Here is a 17,539-nt window from a genome sequence, read left to right as displayed (position 1 = left end):
GATCGCAAATGGAAGCCAAACAAGGTGCCATGTCTCGGTCACTTCGAGAGAGGGCGGATCTGAAGGTTGGTCTCCGATGTTCAAGATGTTTCCGAGGTATGCTAGAACTCAGCAAGCGAGAATTTTCGCCGCATGTCAGCAATGGGCTGCGATCAGGCTGTAGTGACAATGTCGCCGGCGGAAAGAGGATCCTAGGTGACATCCACATGGCTACGCATCTACACGATGGTAACGACGACTATGTAAGAGTCGACATGGAAGCTTTTCCAGCCACAGAACAGCAGTTGTAGCACGATCAAACCATTCGTTCTTCCAACGCCAGGTCTACCTCATCCATCTCACCACCTCGTCGCCAACAGCATTGAACACCTATCATAATCTTGAAATAATGTCTCAATCAACCAACGACGTGCACTCAGGGCTGGACCCTGTTATGCCAATCGTAAGTTGAGCTTGACTTGATCAGTGCAACACTGCTGACAACGTAAGGCCATCATTGGTGTAGCTGGTCGTTATCCGGGAGATGCGTGCAATCCTGAGAGACTTTGGGATATGATTTCAGAAGGCAGGAGTGCTATGAGCGAAGTCCCGAAGGATAGGTTTAATGTGGATGCATTCTATCATCCCCACAAGTACGTTGCAGACTCTGCGGTTTGGTTCCCACGCTAATATATCGCAGCGAGAGAAGCGGCACCTTGAATACCAGGAACGCACACTTCATGAATAGAGACGTCTCCGCATTCGACGCTCCTTTCTTCTCCATCACACCGAATGAGGCGAAAGCAATGGATCCGCAACAGCGTTATTCGTTGGAGTGCTGCTACGAAGCCTTGGAAAACGGTACGTGTAGAACGGCGAATATGTTACGAACGAACGCTGACTTAACCCAGCTGGCATTCGTATCCCCGATATTGCTGGCACCGACACCTCTGTCTTTGTCGGCAGTTTTTCCAAGGATTACAACGAGCTTTCATCTATTGATCCTGAAGAGATCCCACTGTGAGTCAGCTTCGTGCCATATCGAGTGGCGTCAAGCTAATGGGTGGAAACAGATACTTTGGTGTAGGCACGGGTAGCGCTATGCTTTCGAACAGACTCTCATGGTGGTTCGATTTGCATGGACCCTCCGTCAGTCTTGATGTCGCGTGCAGTTCGTCCGGCGCAGCTCTGCACTTAGGTTGCCAAAGTCTCCGCACAGGAGAATCGAGCATTGTAAGAACGCGTGACATCACATTCACACAGAGAGTACTGACAGAGCTATAGTCTATCATTGGAGGTGTCAATTTGATCCTCCTGCCTGGTATCATGACCAACATGTCCAGTCTACACTTCCTCAGCGAGGACGGTGTCTGTCACTCATTTGATGAGTCAGCAAATGGATACTCCAGAGGCGAAGGTGCATCCTTCCTTGTCATCAAGCCTCTGGACGCAGCCCTTCGGGACGGAGATGTCATTCGTGGAGTCATCCGAAACACAGCATGCGGCCAAGATGGTAATGGAAACGCTGGCATCACTGTGCCTAATGGAAATGCACAAGAAGCTCTGATCCGAAAATGCTATGCTGATGCTGGATTGAGCCTTGCTGACACACAGTATGTGGAAGCTCACGGTACCGGCACACAAGCCGGAGACCCAGCAGAGACGGCCGCTCTGTCCGCGACACTCGGAATGTCTCGACCAAAGGGCGATCCTCTGCTGATAGGTTCAGTCAAGACGAATGTTGGCCATCTTGAGGGTGCAGCTGCTGCCCTGGGCGTCACCAAGGCCATATTCTGTCTTGAGAAAGGTGAGATCCCAGCGACCATTGGCTTCAAGACAGCCAACCCGCGCATTCCAATGGAGGACTGGAATCTGCGAGTTGTCGACAAGCTCACACCCTGGCCCTCCTCCGGCCCTCGCCGCGTGAGTATCAACTCCTTTGGCTATGGTGGTACTAACGCGCATATCATCATCGATGACGCCTATCACTACCTGAAAGCGCGAGGTCTTTCCGGAAACCACAATACTACAGTATCAAGTGGCTCGCTCACTCCTTCAACTCCAGAGTCTGTCGACTCCGGTCTGGGTCTGTCGCCGCAAAGCAGTGTGAGCCCGGAGGATCCCCTATCTCCTCAGGGAGAAATGGATTATTTCTCAGCGTTGAAACGTGACCGGCAGCCAAGATTGTATGTTTGGTCCTCAAACGAGCAGCCTGGCGTTCAAAGGTCAGCCCAAGTTTACAAAGACTACCTGGGCAAGAAAGCGTCGAAGAAGATGGCCTACAGCAGTGAGAACCAGCTACTCGCCAAGTTTGCGCATACACTATCGAACCGCCGTACTTTTTTGCCATGGAAGAGCTTCGCAGTCGCATCATCGTTGGAGGAGCTTTGTGTCAATCTGGGAGCACCCCCGGTCTCGCCAGTGAGGTCAGTCAAAGCTCCCAAGCTCGGATTTGTCTTCACGGGCCAAGGCGCGCAGTGGTTCGCTATGGGTCGTGAGCTCTGTGCATTCCCGTCTTTCCAGAGATGTCTTGCAGATGCAAGCACTCATCTCCTGAGTCTCGGGTCGCCATGGTCTCTACTTGAGGAGTTCAACCAAGACGAGAAAAGCTCGCAAGTAAATCTGCCAGCTATCAGTCAGCCTCTCTGCACTGCTCTCCAGATAGCATTGGTCGATCTTCTTGCCGAATGGAACATCAAGCCAAATGCTGTAGTTGGTCACTCGAGTGGCGAGATCGCCGCGGCTTACTGTACTGGTGCCCTGTCGCGAGAAGCCGCTTGGGAGGTAGCTTATCATCGCGGTCGTCTGGCAGCCATTCTCCCTGAGATCGCACCGCTAGCAAAAGGGTCCATGCTTGCCACCAATGTCAACGATGTCGACGCGCAGAGCTATATCAATCGTCTGATCAAGGGCTACGCGACCGTGGCTTGTGTCAACAGCCCAGAATCAACCACAATCTCTGGTGATCTGACAGCAATTGTTGAGCTAGAGGAGATGCTGAAAGAAGACGGCAGATTTGCTCGAAAGTTGCAAGTTACCACAGCATACCACTCAAAGCACATGACTGCCATCGCAGAGCTGTACGAGTCTGCGATCAAAGACATTGAGCTCAACACTTCCAAATCGTCGGTAATCATGTTCTCGAGCGTGACTGGTCATCATGTCGAAGCAAAGCAACTCGGACCCCGTTACTGGGTTCACAACATGGTCAAACCAGTCGAGTTTTCTGGTGCTGTACACAACTTGTGCCACCATACGCCTAGCAAAGGGTCCAGATCCAGGAAGCCATTGGTGGATGTCCTGGTCGAGATTGGCCCACACTCTGCTCTCCAAGGCCCGTTGAAGCAGATCATCAAAGCCGAGTCAGGCAAATTCGCCGAGGTCGCCAGCATTTCGCTACTTTCAAGAGGCCGAGATGCCAGGATCACGACAATGGAAGCGCTTGGCACGCTGTTCCAGAGAGCTTATCCAGTCAATCTCTCTGGCTGCAATGGAACTTCCCAAGCTGATGCCTTCCTGGTTGACATTCCGCCGTTCGCCTTTAACCATGGCGAGAACAACCGCTACTGGCACGAGAGCCAGGCCTCCAAAAATACCAGATTCCGAGCAAAGCCAAGAACAGACCTTCTGGGAGCTATGATCCCGCAGAGTAACGTTCTGGAGCCAGTCTTCCGCAACATCTTACGCGTGACAGAAATTCCATGGATTGAACATCATCGCGTTCAAGGTACTATCCTGTACCCTGCAGCAGGAATGCTTGTTATGGCCATCGAGTCTTGCGTTACCCGCGTCGATCCGACTCGTGTTGTTGAGGGCTACGAGCTTCGAGACGTGATTGTCGGCAAGGCAATCGTGATTCCAGAAGGCGAGAGCGGCACAGAAACATTGCTCAAACTTCGTCCTTGGAGAACTGGCACTCGCGATCTGGCATCAAACTGGGAAGAGTTTCGTATCTATTCCAGACAAGGTGATGTGTGGGAGTTGAACTGCAGTGGCCTTTGTCGTCCAAAGTATAAGGCTGACACCAAAGTCTGGTTCGCCGACGAGGAAAAGGCGACTTGGCAAAAGAAGCTGGCAGACTTCCACGAAGTCTCAAACAGCTCACCCAAACTCGTCGACATTGAAGCGCACTACGGACATGTCGCCAGCCTAGGCTATGGCTTCTCTGGTCCTTTCAAGAGCGTTCGCAAAATCCACAAAGGCCACTTCCGTGCGAGGACCGAGATCGAAATCCCGGATACTGCCGCGATGATGCCAAGAAACTTCGAATTTCCCCACATCATTCATCCCAGCACTTTGGATTGTGTCTTCCAGACTGGCATTGCAGGAGCTTCCTCCCTCGATGGCCGCATCGACTCCGCACTTATTCCTGTGAGCGCTCAGCGTCTGTTTGTGTCTGTAGATATACCCGTGAGAGCTGGTGCAGTGCTCCATTGCTCTGGACGCGTCGAGAATGAAGGCTTCGAGAACGCGCGTGGCTCTTTCACCGTCTATGACGACAGTTTCTCGAAGCCCCTCATTGTTCTTGAAGGTGTCAAAAGCAGTGCTCTCCGCCAGGATGAATTTGGAGCAAATCAAGGCACCAACATCAGAAAACTGGCTGCCCACTTCCACTGGCAACAAGATATCGAAAAGATAAGTCTCCAGGATCTGCAGCATGTCTGTGCAACAGCTCGAGCAGGTGAGGTTGCTCTTGATGCGCGAGTCACTTCTGAGCTCGAACACGCCAGCTACATCTTCATGAGAAATGTGGTCGTGAACATTTCTCCAAAGGAGGCAGCGTCTTTCGCACCGCACATGCAGAAGTACTACAGCTTCATGCAGAAAACGCTACAAGATGTAATGCAGAGAAATATCGCTCATCAGCACGGTTACCTCGACTGGCTGGTAGCTACCCCATCCGAGGAGGAGGCTCTTTTGAAGAGGGTTGCAGCCTCGTCAGCCGATGGTGCCGCGCTCTGCAAACACGGTAAGAATCTCGTCCGCGTCTTGCGAGGTGAAGCTCTAGCGATCGAAGTGCTCATGGAGGATAACCTGCTCAACAACTTCTATCAGTACGGTGTAGGAAATGCCCAGATCTACGCTCAATTGGGAAGCGTTGTAGACCTGCTTGGTCACAAGAACCCGGACATGAAGATTGTAAGACTTTCAAGAACACGTATGTTCATCACACTGCTGACAATTGATATAGCTCGAAATCGGAGGTGGTACAGGAGGCGCTACACTTCCCGTACTGTCGGCCCTTGGAGGCCAGAATGGCACTTCGCCGCGCTTCTCGACCTACACATTCACTGATATCAGTAGTGGCTTCTTCGAGAAGGCACACGAAAAGTTTAAGCCGTGGCTACCCTTCATGGACTTTGCGAAGATGGATGTCTCGACGGATCCGCTCGAACAAGGTTTCAAGGCTGGGCAGTATGACCTTATTATCGCTGCAAACGTCCTGCACGCAACTGCGTCAATGGATGAAACACTGAAAAACTGTCAGAAACTTCTCAAGCCTGAAGGCAAGCTTATTGTCAGCGAGATTACCAATTGTCTTCTTAGGTTCCACATGATTGTGGGCTCATTCGAAGGTTGGTGGGCAGGCGCCCAAGACGGCCGTGAATGGGGTCCAACCATGACGCAAGAAGTCTGGAATACGACACTGCTCCGCAATGGATTCAGCGGTGTTGAACTTGCTCTAGATGATCTAGAAGATGCCGAGAATCACGCATACACGCTTATGGTATCGACTGCATCCACACCACCACCGGAAGTTCCTCTTGGCAAGACCGTCATCATCCGGGCGCCACAAGCTACCTCGGAGTTGACTGAGTTTACTCTTATGCTTCAACAGTCTCTGGAAGCGAACGGCGCCAAGGTCAGATCCCTAGATTTGCATGAGGTACTCGCCAAAGACCTTTCCCAGACTTCGGTCATCTCTCTCCTTGACTGCGATGCAGATCATCCCTTCCTTTCTGATATCGCCCAGACGGACTTTCAATGTGTTAAACACATTGTATCCACAGCTCATTATTCGGCCTTCCTCTCCCGTGGCGCAGCGATCAACAGCGAGCATCCATTTTCTGGCCTCATGACTGGTATGGCTCGATGCATCCGCGCAGAGTCAGGGCCTACATTCGCTCTCTTGACTCTCGACCTGGATGCTTCAAACGCCATCAACACCGACAGCAATGTCGCCACTGTGGTTCAAGTCTACAAAAGTGGTGCAACCGGCACACACCGCCGCCGTCCAGATTGGGAATATGCAATCCGCGACAACAAGGTCATGATCCAGAGGATCTTGCTGGAGAACGGTACCAACGAGCTCATCTCCAGTCTCAACACAACACCAAAGCGTGAACTCATGCCTTTCGTTCAAGAAGGTAGACCGCTGACTCTTGGTATCGAGACACCGGGACGTTTGGACACTCTTCAACTCGACGACGATGCCCAATATTACACCGATATGAAACCTGATGACGTTGAGATTGCCGTTGGTGCCGCGGGACTCAATTTCAAGGATGTCATGATCGCCATGGGTCAGCTGCAAGAGCCAACCCTTGGTATGGACTGCAGTGGTGTTGTTAGTCGAGTCGGTCAGAATGTGAGCAACGTCAAGGTTGGCGATCGAGTCATGACCTGGACGTCAGGCGCTTTCTGTAACTTCGCCAGATCGCCTGCTTCCATGGTCTCTTGCATTCCCGACAGCATGTCTTTCGCCGTTGCTGCCAGTGTTCCATTGGTGTGGTCCACCGTTGTTTACTCGCTTATCAATACCGCGCGCCTTCAAAATGGTGACTCTATCCTCATTCATGGTGCAGCCGGTGGCGTTGGCCAAGCGGCTGTCATGTTGGCTAAGCATATCGGGGCCGAGATCTACGCTACTGTTTCTTCCGAGTCCAAGAAACAATTGATTATGGACACTTACAGTATCCCAGAGGATCACATCTTCAGCAGCAGAGACCTTTCCTTCGCTGCTGGTGTCATGCGGATGACCAGAGGCAGAGGTGTTGATGTTGTTTTGAATTCTCTTGCTGGAGAAGCACTGCAGGTGTCTTGGGACTGTATTGCCTGGTTTGGACGCTTCATCGAGATCGGCAAGAAGGATATTGGTAACAACGACGAGAGCGAACTTTTGACGACTTTGAACTGACATCTCATATAGAATCCAACACCGGACTCAGTATGGAGCCGTTTGGTCGCAACACGACATACTCGTCTATCGATCTCACCGGCTTAAAGGCGCATGATCTCAAGACTTGCTCGAAGGTTTTCGCAAATGTCGTCAAACTGCTTGAGCAAGGTGTGATCGCTCCTGTGCAGCCTATCGTCACCATGCCTTTCAGCAAACTAGAAGAAGCCTTCCGAACAATGCAAATGGGCAAACACATCGGCAAGCTGGTGCTAGAAGTCAACGATAACGACATCGTGCCGGTAAGATTAGTCTGATTCATATCGCGTTTCCGTGACTGACATCAGCCAGGTCATCCCTGCACGGGTGAAGCCTTACAATTTCCGATCTGATGCGACATATCTACTTTCAGGTGGCACTGGCGGTTTGGGCAGAAGTATTGCAAAGTGGATGGTCAAGCAAGGTGCCCGCAATCTTGTCTTCTTGTCGAGATCCGGCCCAAGCAAACCCGAAGCTCAAGACACCATCAGCGCCTTGACAGAGCAAGGCGCACGAGCTGTCGCATACAGCTGTGATATTTCAAACCGCGATGACATGAAACGAACCCTGGACACCATTCGTGACCAGGGCTTCCCGCCTATTCGGGGCGCGATCCAAGGTGCCATGGTTCTTCATGATGCTATGTTCTGCAATATGAGTCATGAACAGTATCTTACAGCGCTGAGACCTAAGGTTCAAGGCACTTGGAATATGCACGAATTGCTACCGAAGAACCTTGACTTTTTTGTTCTCCTTTCGTCTAGCGCGGGTATTGCAGGATCCAGAGGTCAAAGCAATTACGCAGCTGGTAAGTTCAAGCTGTTCGGAACATAACAACGAATCGCTACTAACAGCCAATTCCAGGTAACGCTTTCCAGGACGCACTCGCATACCACCGTAGAGCAATTGGTCAGGCTGCTGGTGCAATCGATCTCGGAGTTGTCCTGGACGTCGGATACGTGGCCGAGAGCACTTCCACTGAAGTCAGAGAGAACACCAAGCGGTTTAGCTTCGTCGCCCTGCGCGAGATGGAAGTGCATGCCCTAATACAAGCCTCAATCACTGGCGAAAGTATCCGAGGCCAGAAGGTACCACCTCAGATCATCACTGGACTAGGCACGGGAGGTATGGCCAAGTTTGCCGGCTACAAGATTCCTTGGTGGTTCAGCGACGCCAAGTTCGCCCATGTCCGCGATGTCGACACGCACACAGTCTCAGTCGAGACGGAAGATACTCTGCAATTGCAGACCTTACTCGCGGCTGCAACCAGCTTCGAAAATGCCACCGAGATTGTGGGCTCGGCATTGGTGCAGAAGCTGTCAAAGTCACTCATGGTGCCGGCCGAAGATATTGAACTCTCTCGACCCATGAGCAGATATGGCGTTGACAGTTTACTCGCTGTTGAGGTGCGCTCATGGCTCTTCACGGAGCTGCAATCGGATATTTCGGTCTTCCAATTGCTTAGCAATGGTCCTATCACTGATCTTGTCAAGACGATTATTGGGAAGTCGAAATGTGTGCCTTCTGCTTTCCAGGCGGAAATTTGAGAGTTCGCGATGAATGGAATACATCAGGTCATCGGTGGGATGTTTTGCAACCATATAGGAGTACTGGGTAGTGGTTTTTGTCTACAAGAGACGTGATCCTAGCGCAGGCGCATGGAACCTCTCTTTAGCTTTCTTTTCAAAATAGCGTTGTATATGCACAAATATATAGATCGAATATGATCACTCTTCTCAATTTACCGGCTCTGCATATCTATCTTTCTTTTTGGCCAGATCATAGCTGTCATTCAGAACTCCCTCATGGAAACAAGCCGAGGCAATCCCGAAGTCTTACATCAGTATCTGTGACGAATGTTCTTGCTCTAAAATAGTCACTGGGCATACTGTACTCATATTTCTTAGTATGGTCACGTCTTCACCGGCTGAGCTCATAGCATTAAGCAAATATGGATGATGTAGCACTATCTCCGATCTACAGGTTGTTGCTGCCCAGAGCACCATCGCGAATGGCACACCGCCACTTGCTTCATCAACTCTAAACATGGACGAAGGACCAGCTTCTTCAACCACTACTGATTGCCAGACCCTCGCATTCATGCACGGTAGTCCAGCAATCGCAAAACTACTTACCGCCGTCTTCCCACTTTGGAACCTCCTGTTTTCTTCAGCGGCGTTCTGAGACTACTACTAAGCAAACAAGAGTCTGCAAACTCGAGAAAAGTTTCTGTTTTAGATAAGTACGTCGACTGGAGAAAGCGGGCTTCGTCAGAGCATCTAGACTTGTATTTCCAAAGAAAGCTAGTTTCTATCGAAAGAGGTGACCCTAAACCTCATACCTTTGGAGCCCTTCTTGGGCATCGCGATCATCCCGTCGCTGACACACTCAATATCGGAGTCGTCGGTCTCAAACAGCTCGAGTCGACCAATGTCGTCCTTCGCCGTGTATCCTGGAGAGCCATATCGGCCGAAAATAGATACAATGGGTAGTATCATCATTGCAGTAGCCAAGTTTATCGCAGGACAAATCCTCGAGCCCTTGCCAAATACCACTTGATATCTCTCCAGACCAGGATTGTCGAGCCATCGTTCTGGGATGAACTCAGTAGGTCTTGGGAAGATGCGCTTGTCTCGCAAAATGAGACCATGCGACATACTTGTGGGTGTTCCCCTTGGGATGACCCAGACATCGGAGGTACCGGGGACTTTATATACCATTTCCTTTCGAGAGACGCGAGCAGATCTATGGCTGATTGCGATGCCAATGCGCAGAGATTCCTGTATTACTGCGGAAAGATACGGCAAACTCTCCAGCTTCGGCAGATCGTTCATGGTCTCCGGACCGTCAGGGAAAGCGATAGACAATTCCTCCTTGAGTTTCCTAAGAGCGCTTGGGCGTTTGACCAACTCATAGGTTGCGACACCGATAGACCACGAAGTGCTCAATGTGGACGCACAAATCAGCATTTGGGCGTCCTGCTTTAGTCTGTCGAGTGTTTTATCTTGATGTGGAAGACGACTGCTTAAGATCTGATCAAAGACTGTATGGCCTGCAGCTTCTTCTTTGGCAGCCATCGGCCTCGCCGCAACAGCTTTTGCTTGATCGCCTAGCAGCCGGAGCACTGTGACAAATTTCGTCATTTTCGTGCTCACAAAGTACTTCCTCAACAGTCCAGGCGGAGGGTAATGGGCCATGAAGACAAGAATGTCCATGAGCCACGGGAAATGGTTCATGATCATGACATTGTTGAAGCCATCTTGCACAGCGTCATGAAATTCCGGGTCGAAGTCTGGATCCTCAATCTTGCATTGAGGAATATCGAAGAAGTATCGCGAGGCGACATCTAAATCACGTTATTAGGCGTTTCCGAATTTGGCAATTTGAGAACATACCAGCAACATAGGCGGCGAGGCCATGCTTCAAGTTGACAATGTCGCAGTTCTGCCCAGCTTGTCCCATTCTTGACATCAAGGCATCGACACGCTCTTGAATTACCGGTTGCAGTCGAGCAATTCTCTGCTTTGAGAATACAGGGTTCCAAGCCGCTCTGCGATGTCGATGGAGGTCGTGATCCACGGTTGCCATAGTACTCAGATCGGAGCCAAAGCCCTTGCGCTGCCAGCCCCAAGCGTCGCGTTTTTCCTTGTTCGTGTATACCTCATTGTAGAATTCCGGATCCGAAATGTGTATCTCTTCCGGGTTTATACGAATAATTGGGCCATATTGTTTGTGGAGTTGCTCGAGCTTGAATACATACTGTCCGCGCTGATGGCAGTCATAGTAGTATTCATACCAGAACGATGCCGCCGCCAATCTCGGACCAGGAAAGTCGGCAAGAGGATGGAGAACCAGACGATAGAATGCAAGACCAATGTTATATACTAGAAGAAGCAGTAACAGGACTGCCGCGAGGCTGGTAACGCCAAGGGGCAGCGGCGTGGGCAGCGAAAATGACATCATGATTTTTGGGTCGCGCAAGCTGAAATCAATGCAAGAGGAAGCCGACTGCAAGATTTGACCCCTTACGAAAACATCGCACTTTGGTATGGTATTGTATCTATGCTTTCTATGTGCCTCCTACATAGGTTCACCTAAGAACTTACGATCTTCGGTGACATTTGATTGGCTGAGACGCTGAGCCATCTGTCGTGAAATGTCGCCGAGGTAGAAGTTCGGATGCATGCGAGGCAAGTCTCAGTCATTAGCATGTGTGCAGAAGCAGGTCAAGTATATGTTCCTACAAATTGGGTCTCTGGCGGCGATTCTATTCTGTTGTACAAGAAAATCAAGAGCTTCCTTACCAGTTATGGGTTTCCCACCTCTGTCTTCTCCACCTTCCATCGCCATCGTCGGAGGTGGCCCAGCAGGCCTCACCTTGATGCGAATTCTTGATGTTCACCTTCGCGATATTGATCCGTTGCGAAACCCAAAAGTCACCATATTTGAGCGAGACGCAAATCAGCACTCGCAAACTGATCAGATCGGCACCCTGGACCTGCACACCTATACCGGACTCGCGGCCATGAAAGCTGCAGAATTGTTTGAGGAGTTTCAGAAGCATGCTCGATACGATGGTGAGGAACTGGTCATTGCCGACAAGAATGGTACGGAGCTAGTTCATATGCATGCTGGAAAAGGCACAACACCAGGAGTCGAAGCGACAAGACCGGAAATCGACAGAGCCACGCTCATGGATATCTTGCTAGCCAGTGTCGGCACACATCGTATCATCTGGGGTAAGAAGCTCACATCTGTGACGGAAGACAAAAAGCTGTGTTTCGCAGATGGATCGATCTTTGGACCTTACGATCTTATCGTGGGTGCTGATGGCACATGGGGCAAAGTCCGACCTATCTTGACCAGCGTGAGGCCACGCTACTCAGGTATCTGTGGATTCGAAAGCCTCATTGTGGATCCAGACATCAAACACCCAGCCATCGCTAAATTGTTCGGAAGAGGGGCCTACTTTGCGTTCTCTGACGGCAAAGCCATGATGGCCCACAGGTTGGGCAGTGGTAACATCAAGCTCAACTACTGGATTAAATCCAACGAGTCCTTCCATTCCGATGTCATGAAGCAGTCCGATGGTCAGGATGACGTACTTCGAGATACGTTACACGATCTTTATACAGACTGGCTACCAATTCTTCGGAAATGCATCGATGTCAGCCAAAGGTTCAAATCAAGAGCTCTCTACGAGCTACCTATCGGTGACAGATGGGACCATAGACTGGGATTTACTCTGATGGGTGATTCGGCTCATCTGATGACCCCGTTCTCCGGCAAAGGTGCAAATGCCGCAATGAGAGATGGCCTGGACCTTGCTGGTGCTGTTATTGAGAGCTTGACGCAGGACAAGTCTCTTGATGAGTGTATTAAGTCTTACGAAGAGCAGATGTTTATGAAGATTGAGGAGGTTCAGAGTTTGACGATGATGAACAAACAAGGAATGTTCCGAGATGATGCTCCGGTAGGGTTCATGGTAGATATGATGGACGTCATAGCTAAGGCTAAAGGCAAGGACTTGAACAAAGGTGTTTTAGCTTGGATCCCGGTCAAGAAGATGGCCAGACTGGTGGCCTGGGTTATTGTTACAGCTGGCGCTTGGAAGCGTAGATTTACTGTTCTTTGATCAGCTGCAAATCTGCAATCACAGATCTTCCTCCAACCGTGGGCGAAATAATGTCACATCTGTGGCTGCCTTTAGCTACGATACTTCTTTAACATGCAACGTTGTCATCGGGATACTTCGTGTCATCCACTTCCTGCGCTACTCTTATCGATACGAGATATGACTATGCGTTTCTACAGCTCGTCTTTGCCCTGCTTTGACCATGTAAAGAGAGGATGTGACAGTACTTTGCACACGGGAAGGCTTGGGATTTTTTTATCATGTTGAACCCTACCATGCCAATTTCCAACACATGATGACTTCTGTAAGTCGCCACGAGATATTGATCAATATCGCCACAAAAACGTGTCAGTCGAGGACTTTGGCCAAAAGTCGCCGAGGGTCTGGTGACAACATGAAAAGCCTCCGACCGAATTCGACTACCAGTCATACTCCAAGGACGGCCCGAGAATCCTTATGAAGATAGTAGCTCTATGATGATATACCTTTACACACCCCAGGTCACCGTCCAAAGTAATCCGCTCTTTCCAAATCTCCTCAACCTCACAGCACATACTCTTGACATCATGAGGTTTCTCTGTCTCCATGGCATGGGTACAAACTCGGCGATCTTTGCCGTTCAGCTAGGACCAGTCCTTTCCCGCTTGGAAGATGCAGGTCACGAATTCACCTTTGTGGATGGGCTCATGGAATGTAATTCCACAGAAGGTCGGTTTTCGCCCTCCTCGCCATGATCATTGAAAACCTCGACTAATCGTCTTATACGATTTTCAGAAATTCGATCTGTCTTCCCTGGCCCGTATCTCTGCTACTACAATTCTCCTACCTCTGAACTTGTCGCCGCAGCGTTTGAATACGTCCACGAAATCATCGAAGAAGAAGGACCTTTTGACGGCGTCATAGGTTTCTCCCAAGGCGCCGCACTAGCAGCTAGTATGCTGCTCCAAAGTGCGAAGCAACACAAGAAGCCACTCTTTGAACTCGCCATTTTTGCGGGTGCAAGTTTGCCCTTCGACATCGACGACGAGTCTGGTTTAGATGAGTTCTATGCCAGTATGCGAGGAACCAAGATTTGGGACAACATGTTTGATGGCGATGATGCGATTGATGGTCCTCTAGGCTATCCTCGCCATTTTGATCCAGACAGAAAGCCATTGTTGGCGAGATATCATCCCGACAAGGTTAGCAAGACGAGAATCTCTGTACCTACACTACACATCGTAGGCAAAGAAGATGCATATGTAGGACAGGGAAGAAAGTTGATAAAGTTGTGCGGACAACAGGACACAGTCGTGATAGACCATGGCGAGGGTCATAGAATACCGCGAGAATCAGTTTTCGAGCGAAAAGTAGTTGCGGCCTTAGAGAAGATGATTTCAGGAGTGTTGCTGAGATGTTAGTCACTATATCACAGCCAATGATAAATCCCATGTCTCTCCAAGGCACATCAAAAGTGATAACTAGGAAGGAGAGTCGCGATAACGGAGACGCCCCTTCCACGCCAAAAGTCTTGGTATCCAGCCTCCTATGACGTACCTGGCAACCGGTCAGCAAATCAACGATATCCCATCTGCGTACAAAGCTAACGATCAAACGCGCTCACAGCTACAGTCCAGAGATATGCGAATGGTCCTTCGTGAAACACAATATTATCGCGGTGTGGTCCCAATCATAGAATTCCCCAGCCTGCGCCTCTGCGGTGCCAACGACTCAGCAACCATGCACATCAGCCGAGGCTGCGACACCCGTAGAGCAATCACGAATGCAGCCACAGGACTGGATTTGCATGCAGTGATGCTGCCTGACCGCCCTCGGAGGGCTATGTTGGTTTCCCGTCCACTGGCAGAGAGGAAAGCTGAAAGTCCGCAAGAAGGGAACCAATCATTATATTGCTACAATCCTTTGATGTGCAGACGCACGGTTATGTGCAATATGGAGATACGAACACCTCGCAGCGTCCATAGCGAACCGAAAGCTTGATTCTCGGAGACGCCGAGTCTCGAGTGTCCAAAATTGGCAGAGTAGTCGAGGTGCATCTGCACAGTCGCAGGCCTCTACAGCCATCTACCCTCCTTGTGGACGCTGCTCTCGAGACTGCACCAGGAGGCTCGTGGCCGCGGTACCAATCAAGCTAGACTCAGAAGCTCATCTGCCTGTTCAGTGAGGAGTGTTCTGTATAGAGATCTGCAACGTAAGGACACACTATCCAGCGATCATGTGCCTGTTACGGATTGCTCCTGCATTCGAAGGTTAGCGTATACATCGTGCGCTGCTCAAACCGACCTTGGCAAGCGCTGCCATTGGCTGAGTCATCTCTCTACGCAGAAGACAGAATCCTGTACTGCTCGTCGGAAGTAAAAGAGGGCTGTCGAGCTCATCAGTCGCATAGCGCGCGAGACAATGCATTTAGAGGCGTCGCTCCCCCCGTGGCGCAGCTGTCGAGAGCTTGTCATATAACACATTTCACACCCTCCTGATGAACGCAAGTAAAACAAGATTCACCCCTTGAGCAACATGCCAAACCCGATCCGCCTACACTGGAGAGTACTTTGTATCTTATATGGCTCGCTCCTCGCCAGTATCGCATTTGCTGTCGGCCATCACTTATACTACCAGAGTCTAGCGGATACTCCTGTGTCAACCGCCAATGATTTGACCTTTGGAACGTGGACTGGAGTGCCGTCTCAAAAGTTCAACACAGCAATCGGCACTACTTTCGCATCTCTGTTCCGAACTTCTCTCTCCATTACGGTCACTACAGCCTACTTCCAAATCGTTTGGAGTGTATTGAAGGCCGGAAGTACTCGACTAAACGTCGTTGATGCAATCAGTGGTATCTTGGCAAACCCGCTTGCTTTCTTCAATGGAGGAGCCTGGAAGAAGTCGAGTTTACTTATTATTCTTGCCGCCACCACCTGGTGAGCTTGTTCGAGGTGCTGCTTGTGACATCCCTACAGTGCTAAAGTTCGATCAGGCTACTTCCAATTGCCCCCATCATCACCCCTGCAACTTTGACTGTTCAGACAAACTCCCAAGTCTCTTATGGCCTAACCAATGTCTCTGCCGTCGATTTCAATAGCCTAAATTTTGCGTCCGTCGTCGCAAATTCTCAAGGAGCTTGTGGTTACTTATACAGAAGGCCCCAATTCGAGGTTATGAAGATTGTCGCAGCAGCCGCAGGACAAGATGATGTGCTACCCTTCTCTGCACCAGGCAGTCAGCCAAACGCTTCGTATGTTCAGCAATTTGCTGGACCAGCTCTACAATGTAACGACGTGGCTGAACCACTACGTGGCGAAATACTCACGAACGTTAATACCAGTACCTTCTCCGAATACACGTCGTATGGGTATCTCTCTTGGACGCCAAGTGACGAAAATTCTTTGCCATTTCTACTGGAAAATGTCACGAGCAATGGCGAGTCTTACTCTGAATATCAATTGCAATCCTATGCGCTAGGGCCTGGACGAGGTTCGTCTACTCCTCTGAGTTTGTTCGTCGCGACGTTTCCAAACATGCAAAACCCGTACACGGCAGGTTCACTTATCTCAGATTACGACTATGTTGGCAATGCCACAATCGTCAAATGTCAATTGAAGAACGCAACATATGCTTCATCCTTCAATTGGACAAACGGCATTCGCGACTTGAACATCACAGTATCTCCTGGCAGCGATGGCATTGTGTATCACGAGGGGGTGGACTGCAGCCAGTTCCTTTACACTCCGGGAGTCTCGGTCTCGGACGCCCTCAAAAATGGTTCGGATGATATCTCGGACTACAACAACACTATCATCCAGAACTTTGCCTACCAATCGGTGATGCACGCTTTCGGGAGTATTGTGACGGGCTCCATCAACTATCCACGTTTCCCGAACGGATTGGTCGTAGCGACTAACGTGATGGATACTGTTTTAGGTGCTACGCCAGAACTTTTGCAGCTGCAAAACAGCACAGCTGGTCAGATGAAAGGCCTAGCCTCGCTTGGTCGAAAGGTTTGGCCAGGCATTTCGGTCGAAAGCCTACCCGAAAACTCACTGGACCTTCGTTCTAGCTTGGAGGGACTTTTCCAGAATGTGACCATGAGCTTGATGAGCTCAAAGCTACTCCAGTCGGTGGTTTCTGTGTGAGGAGAGAGCCGTGCCATAGCTGACCATATTCCTAGGCCCGACCCTGCAACACCCTACTACCCGCCGCCGGTTAACGTCACCAGTATCACGTATCAAAATCTGTACGCATACTCAGCAACGATGTTATGGCTTTCATACGGAGTCGCGCTATTCCTCGCCTTGATAACAGTGATTGTGGGCTCAATGGCCATATTCTCGAGTGGCTTCTCATATTCGTCTTCCTTTTCAACCGTCTTGCGTACCGCTTCGCATGCCGCTATCAGCACCGACATCTCTCGAAACGATGCGACCGGTCAAGATCCATTGCCAGAGCATCTTTGCAAGGCTACAATTTTATTTGACCGTATTAATCAGCAAGGCGGAGAGTCTGCAGCCAAAGAGGTCCTGATGGTCAAGCAAGAGAGTGGCCGTCTCTTGGCTCAGAGCCGAGCTGAACGCTACAGCTGAGTGCTGTGCGATCTGGAAGACTTCACATAAGGTCGTGGGACCGTGGGACATCAGGAGCAGCGCTGGAAAGGACGATCTTGAGGGTCTTGCTGAGATGTTAGCTGAATCATCAAATGTTCTTGTAGCTCAATCAGTGCCATTCGGACGTTGTTGTGGAGGCTGCCTTCAGATTTGAAGGATTTTGTGCCTTGA

The 17,539-nt window shown here is 50.3% G+C and overlaps 5 protein-coding genes across 5 annotated transcripts; 4 read left to right on the top strand and 1 right to left on the bottom strand.

The window, feature by feature from the left end:
* Positions 1 to 388: 388 nt before the first annotated feature.
* AUEXF2481DRAFT_7276 (uncharacterized protein) lies at positions 389 to 8,682 on the top strand (the record flags this gene model as incomplete). The annotated part of the gene is made up of 10 exons (XM_013485838.1): positions 389 to 442; positions 490 to 632; positions 680 to 840; positions 891 to 999; positions 1,053 to 1,212; positions 1,264 to 5,118; positions 5,171 to 7,076; positions 7,130 to 7,398; positions 7,448 to 7,943; positions 8,000 to 8,682. 10 exons carry the CDS (start codon positions 389 to 391, stop codon positions 8,680 to 8,682), a joined length of 7,836 nt encoding a protein of 2,611 aa, XP_013341292.1.
* Positions 8,683 to 9,438: 756 nt separating this feature from the next.
* Positions 9,439 to 11,095, bottom strand: AUEXF2481DRAFT_7275 (uncharacterized protein; the record flags this gene model as incomplete). The annotated part of the gene is made up of 2 exons (XM_013485837.1): positions 9,439 to 10,481; positions 10,531 to 11,095. 2 exons carry the CDS (start codon positions 11,093 to 11,095, stop codon positions 9,439 to 9,441), a joined length of 1,608 nt encoding a protein of 535 aa, XP_013341291.1.
* An 81-nt stretch (positions 11,096 to 11,176) lies between these two features.
* AUEXF2481DRAFT_42609 (uncharacterized protein) lies at positions 11,177 to 12,824 on the top strand. The gene has a single exon (XM_013485912.1). It carries the CDS (start codon positions 11,319 to 11,321, stop codon positions 12,768 to 12,770), a length of 1,452 nt encoding a protein of 483 aa, XP_013341366.1. The 5' UTR covers positions 11,177 to 11,318; the 3' UTR covers positions 12,771 to 12,824.
* Positions 12,825 to 13,336: 512 nt separating this feature from the next.
* On the top strand, positions 13,337 to 14,015 carry AUEXF2481DRAFT_31776 (uncharacterized protein; the record flags this gene model as incomplete). Its single annotated transcript, XM_013485880.1, has 3 exons — positions 13,337 to 13,478; positions 13,545 to 13,951; positions 13,995 to 14,015. 3 exons carry the CDS (start codon positions 13,337 to 13,339, stop codon positions 14,013 to 14,015), a joined length of 570 nt encoding a protein of 189 aa, XP_013341334.1.
* A 1,269-nt stretch (positions 14,016 to 15,284) lies between these two features.
* Positions 15,285 to 17,347, top strand: AUEXF2481DRAFT_31775 (uncharacterized protein; the record flags this gene model as incomplete). The annotated part of the gene is made up of 3 exons (XM_013485879.1): positions 15,285 to 15,688; positions 15,745 to 16,896; positions 16,936 to 17,347. The coding sequence occupies 3 exons, from the start codon at positions 15,285 to 15,287 to the stop codon at positions 17,345 to 17,347; spliced, it is 1,968 nt and encodes a 655-aa protein (XP_013341333.1).
* Positions 17,348 to 17,539: the final 192 nt, after the last annotated feature.

Source organism: Aureobasidium subglaciale (genome assembly GCF_000721755.1).
Source record: "Aureobasidium subglaciale EXF-2481 unplaced genomic scaffold scaffold_19, whole genome shotgun sequence".
Classification (NCBI taxonomy): domain Eukaryota; kingdom Fungi; phylum Ascomycota; class Dothideomycetes; order Dothideales; family Saccotheciaceae; genus Aureobasidium; species Aureobasidium subglaciale.
Note: the sequence above shows the minus strand (reverse complement) of the source record. Positions and strands in the feature narration are given on the sequence as shown.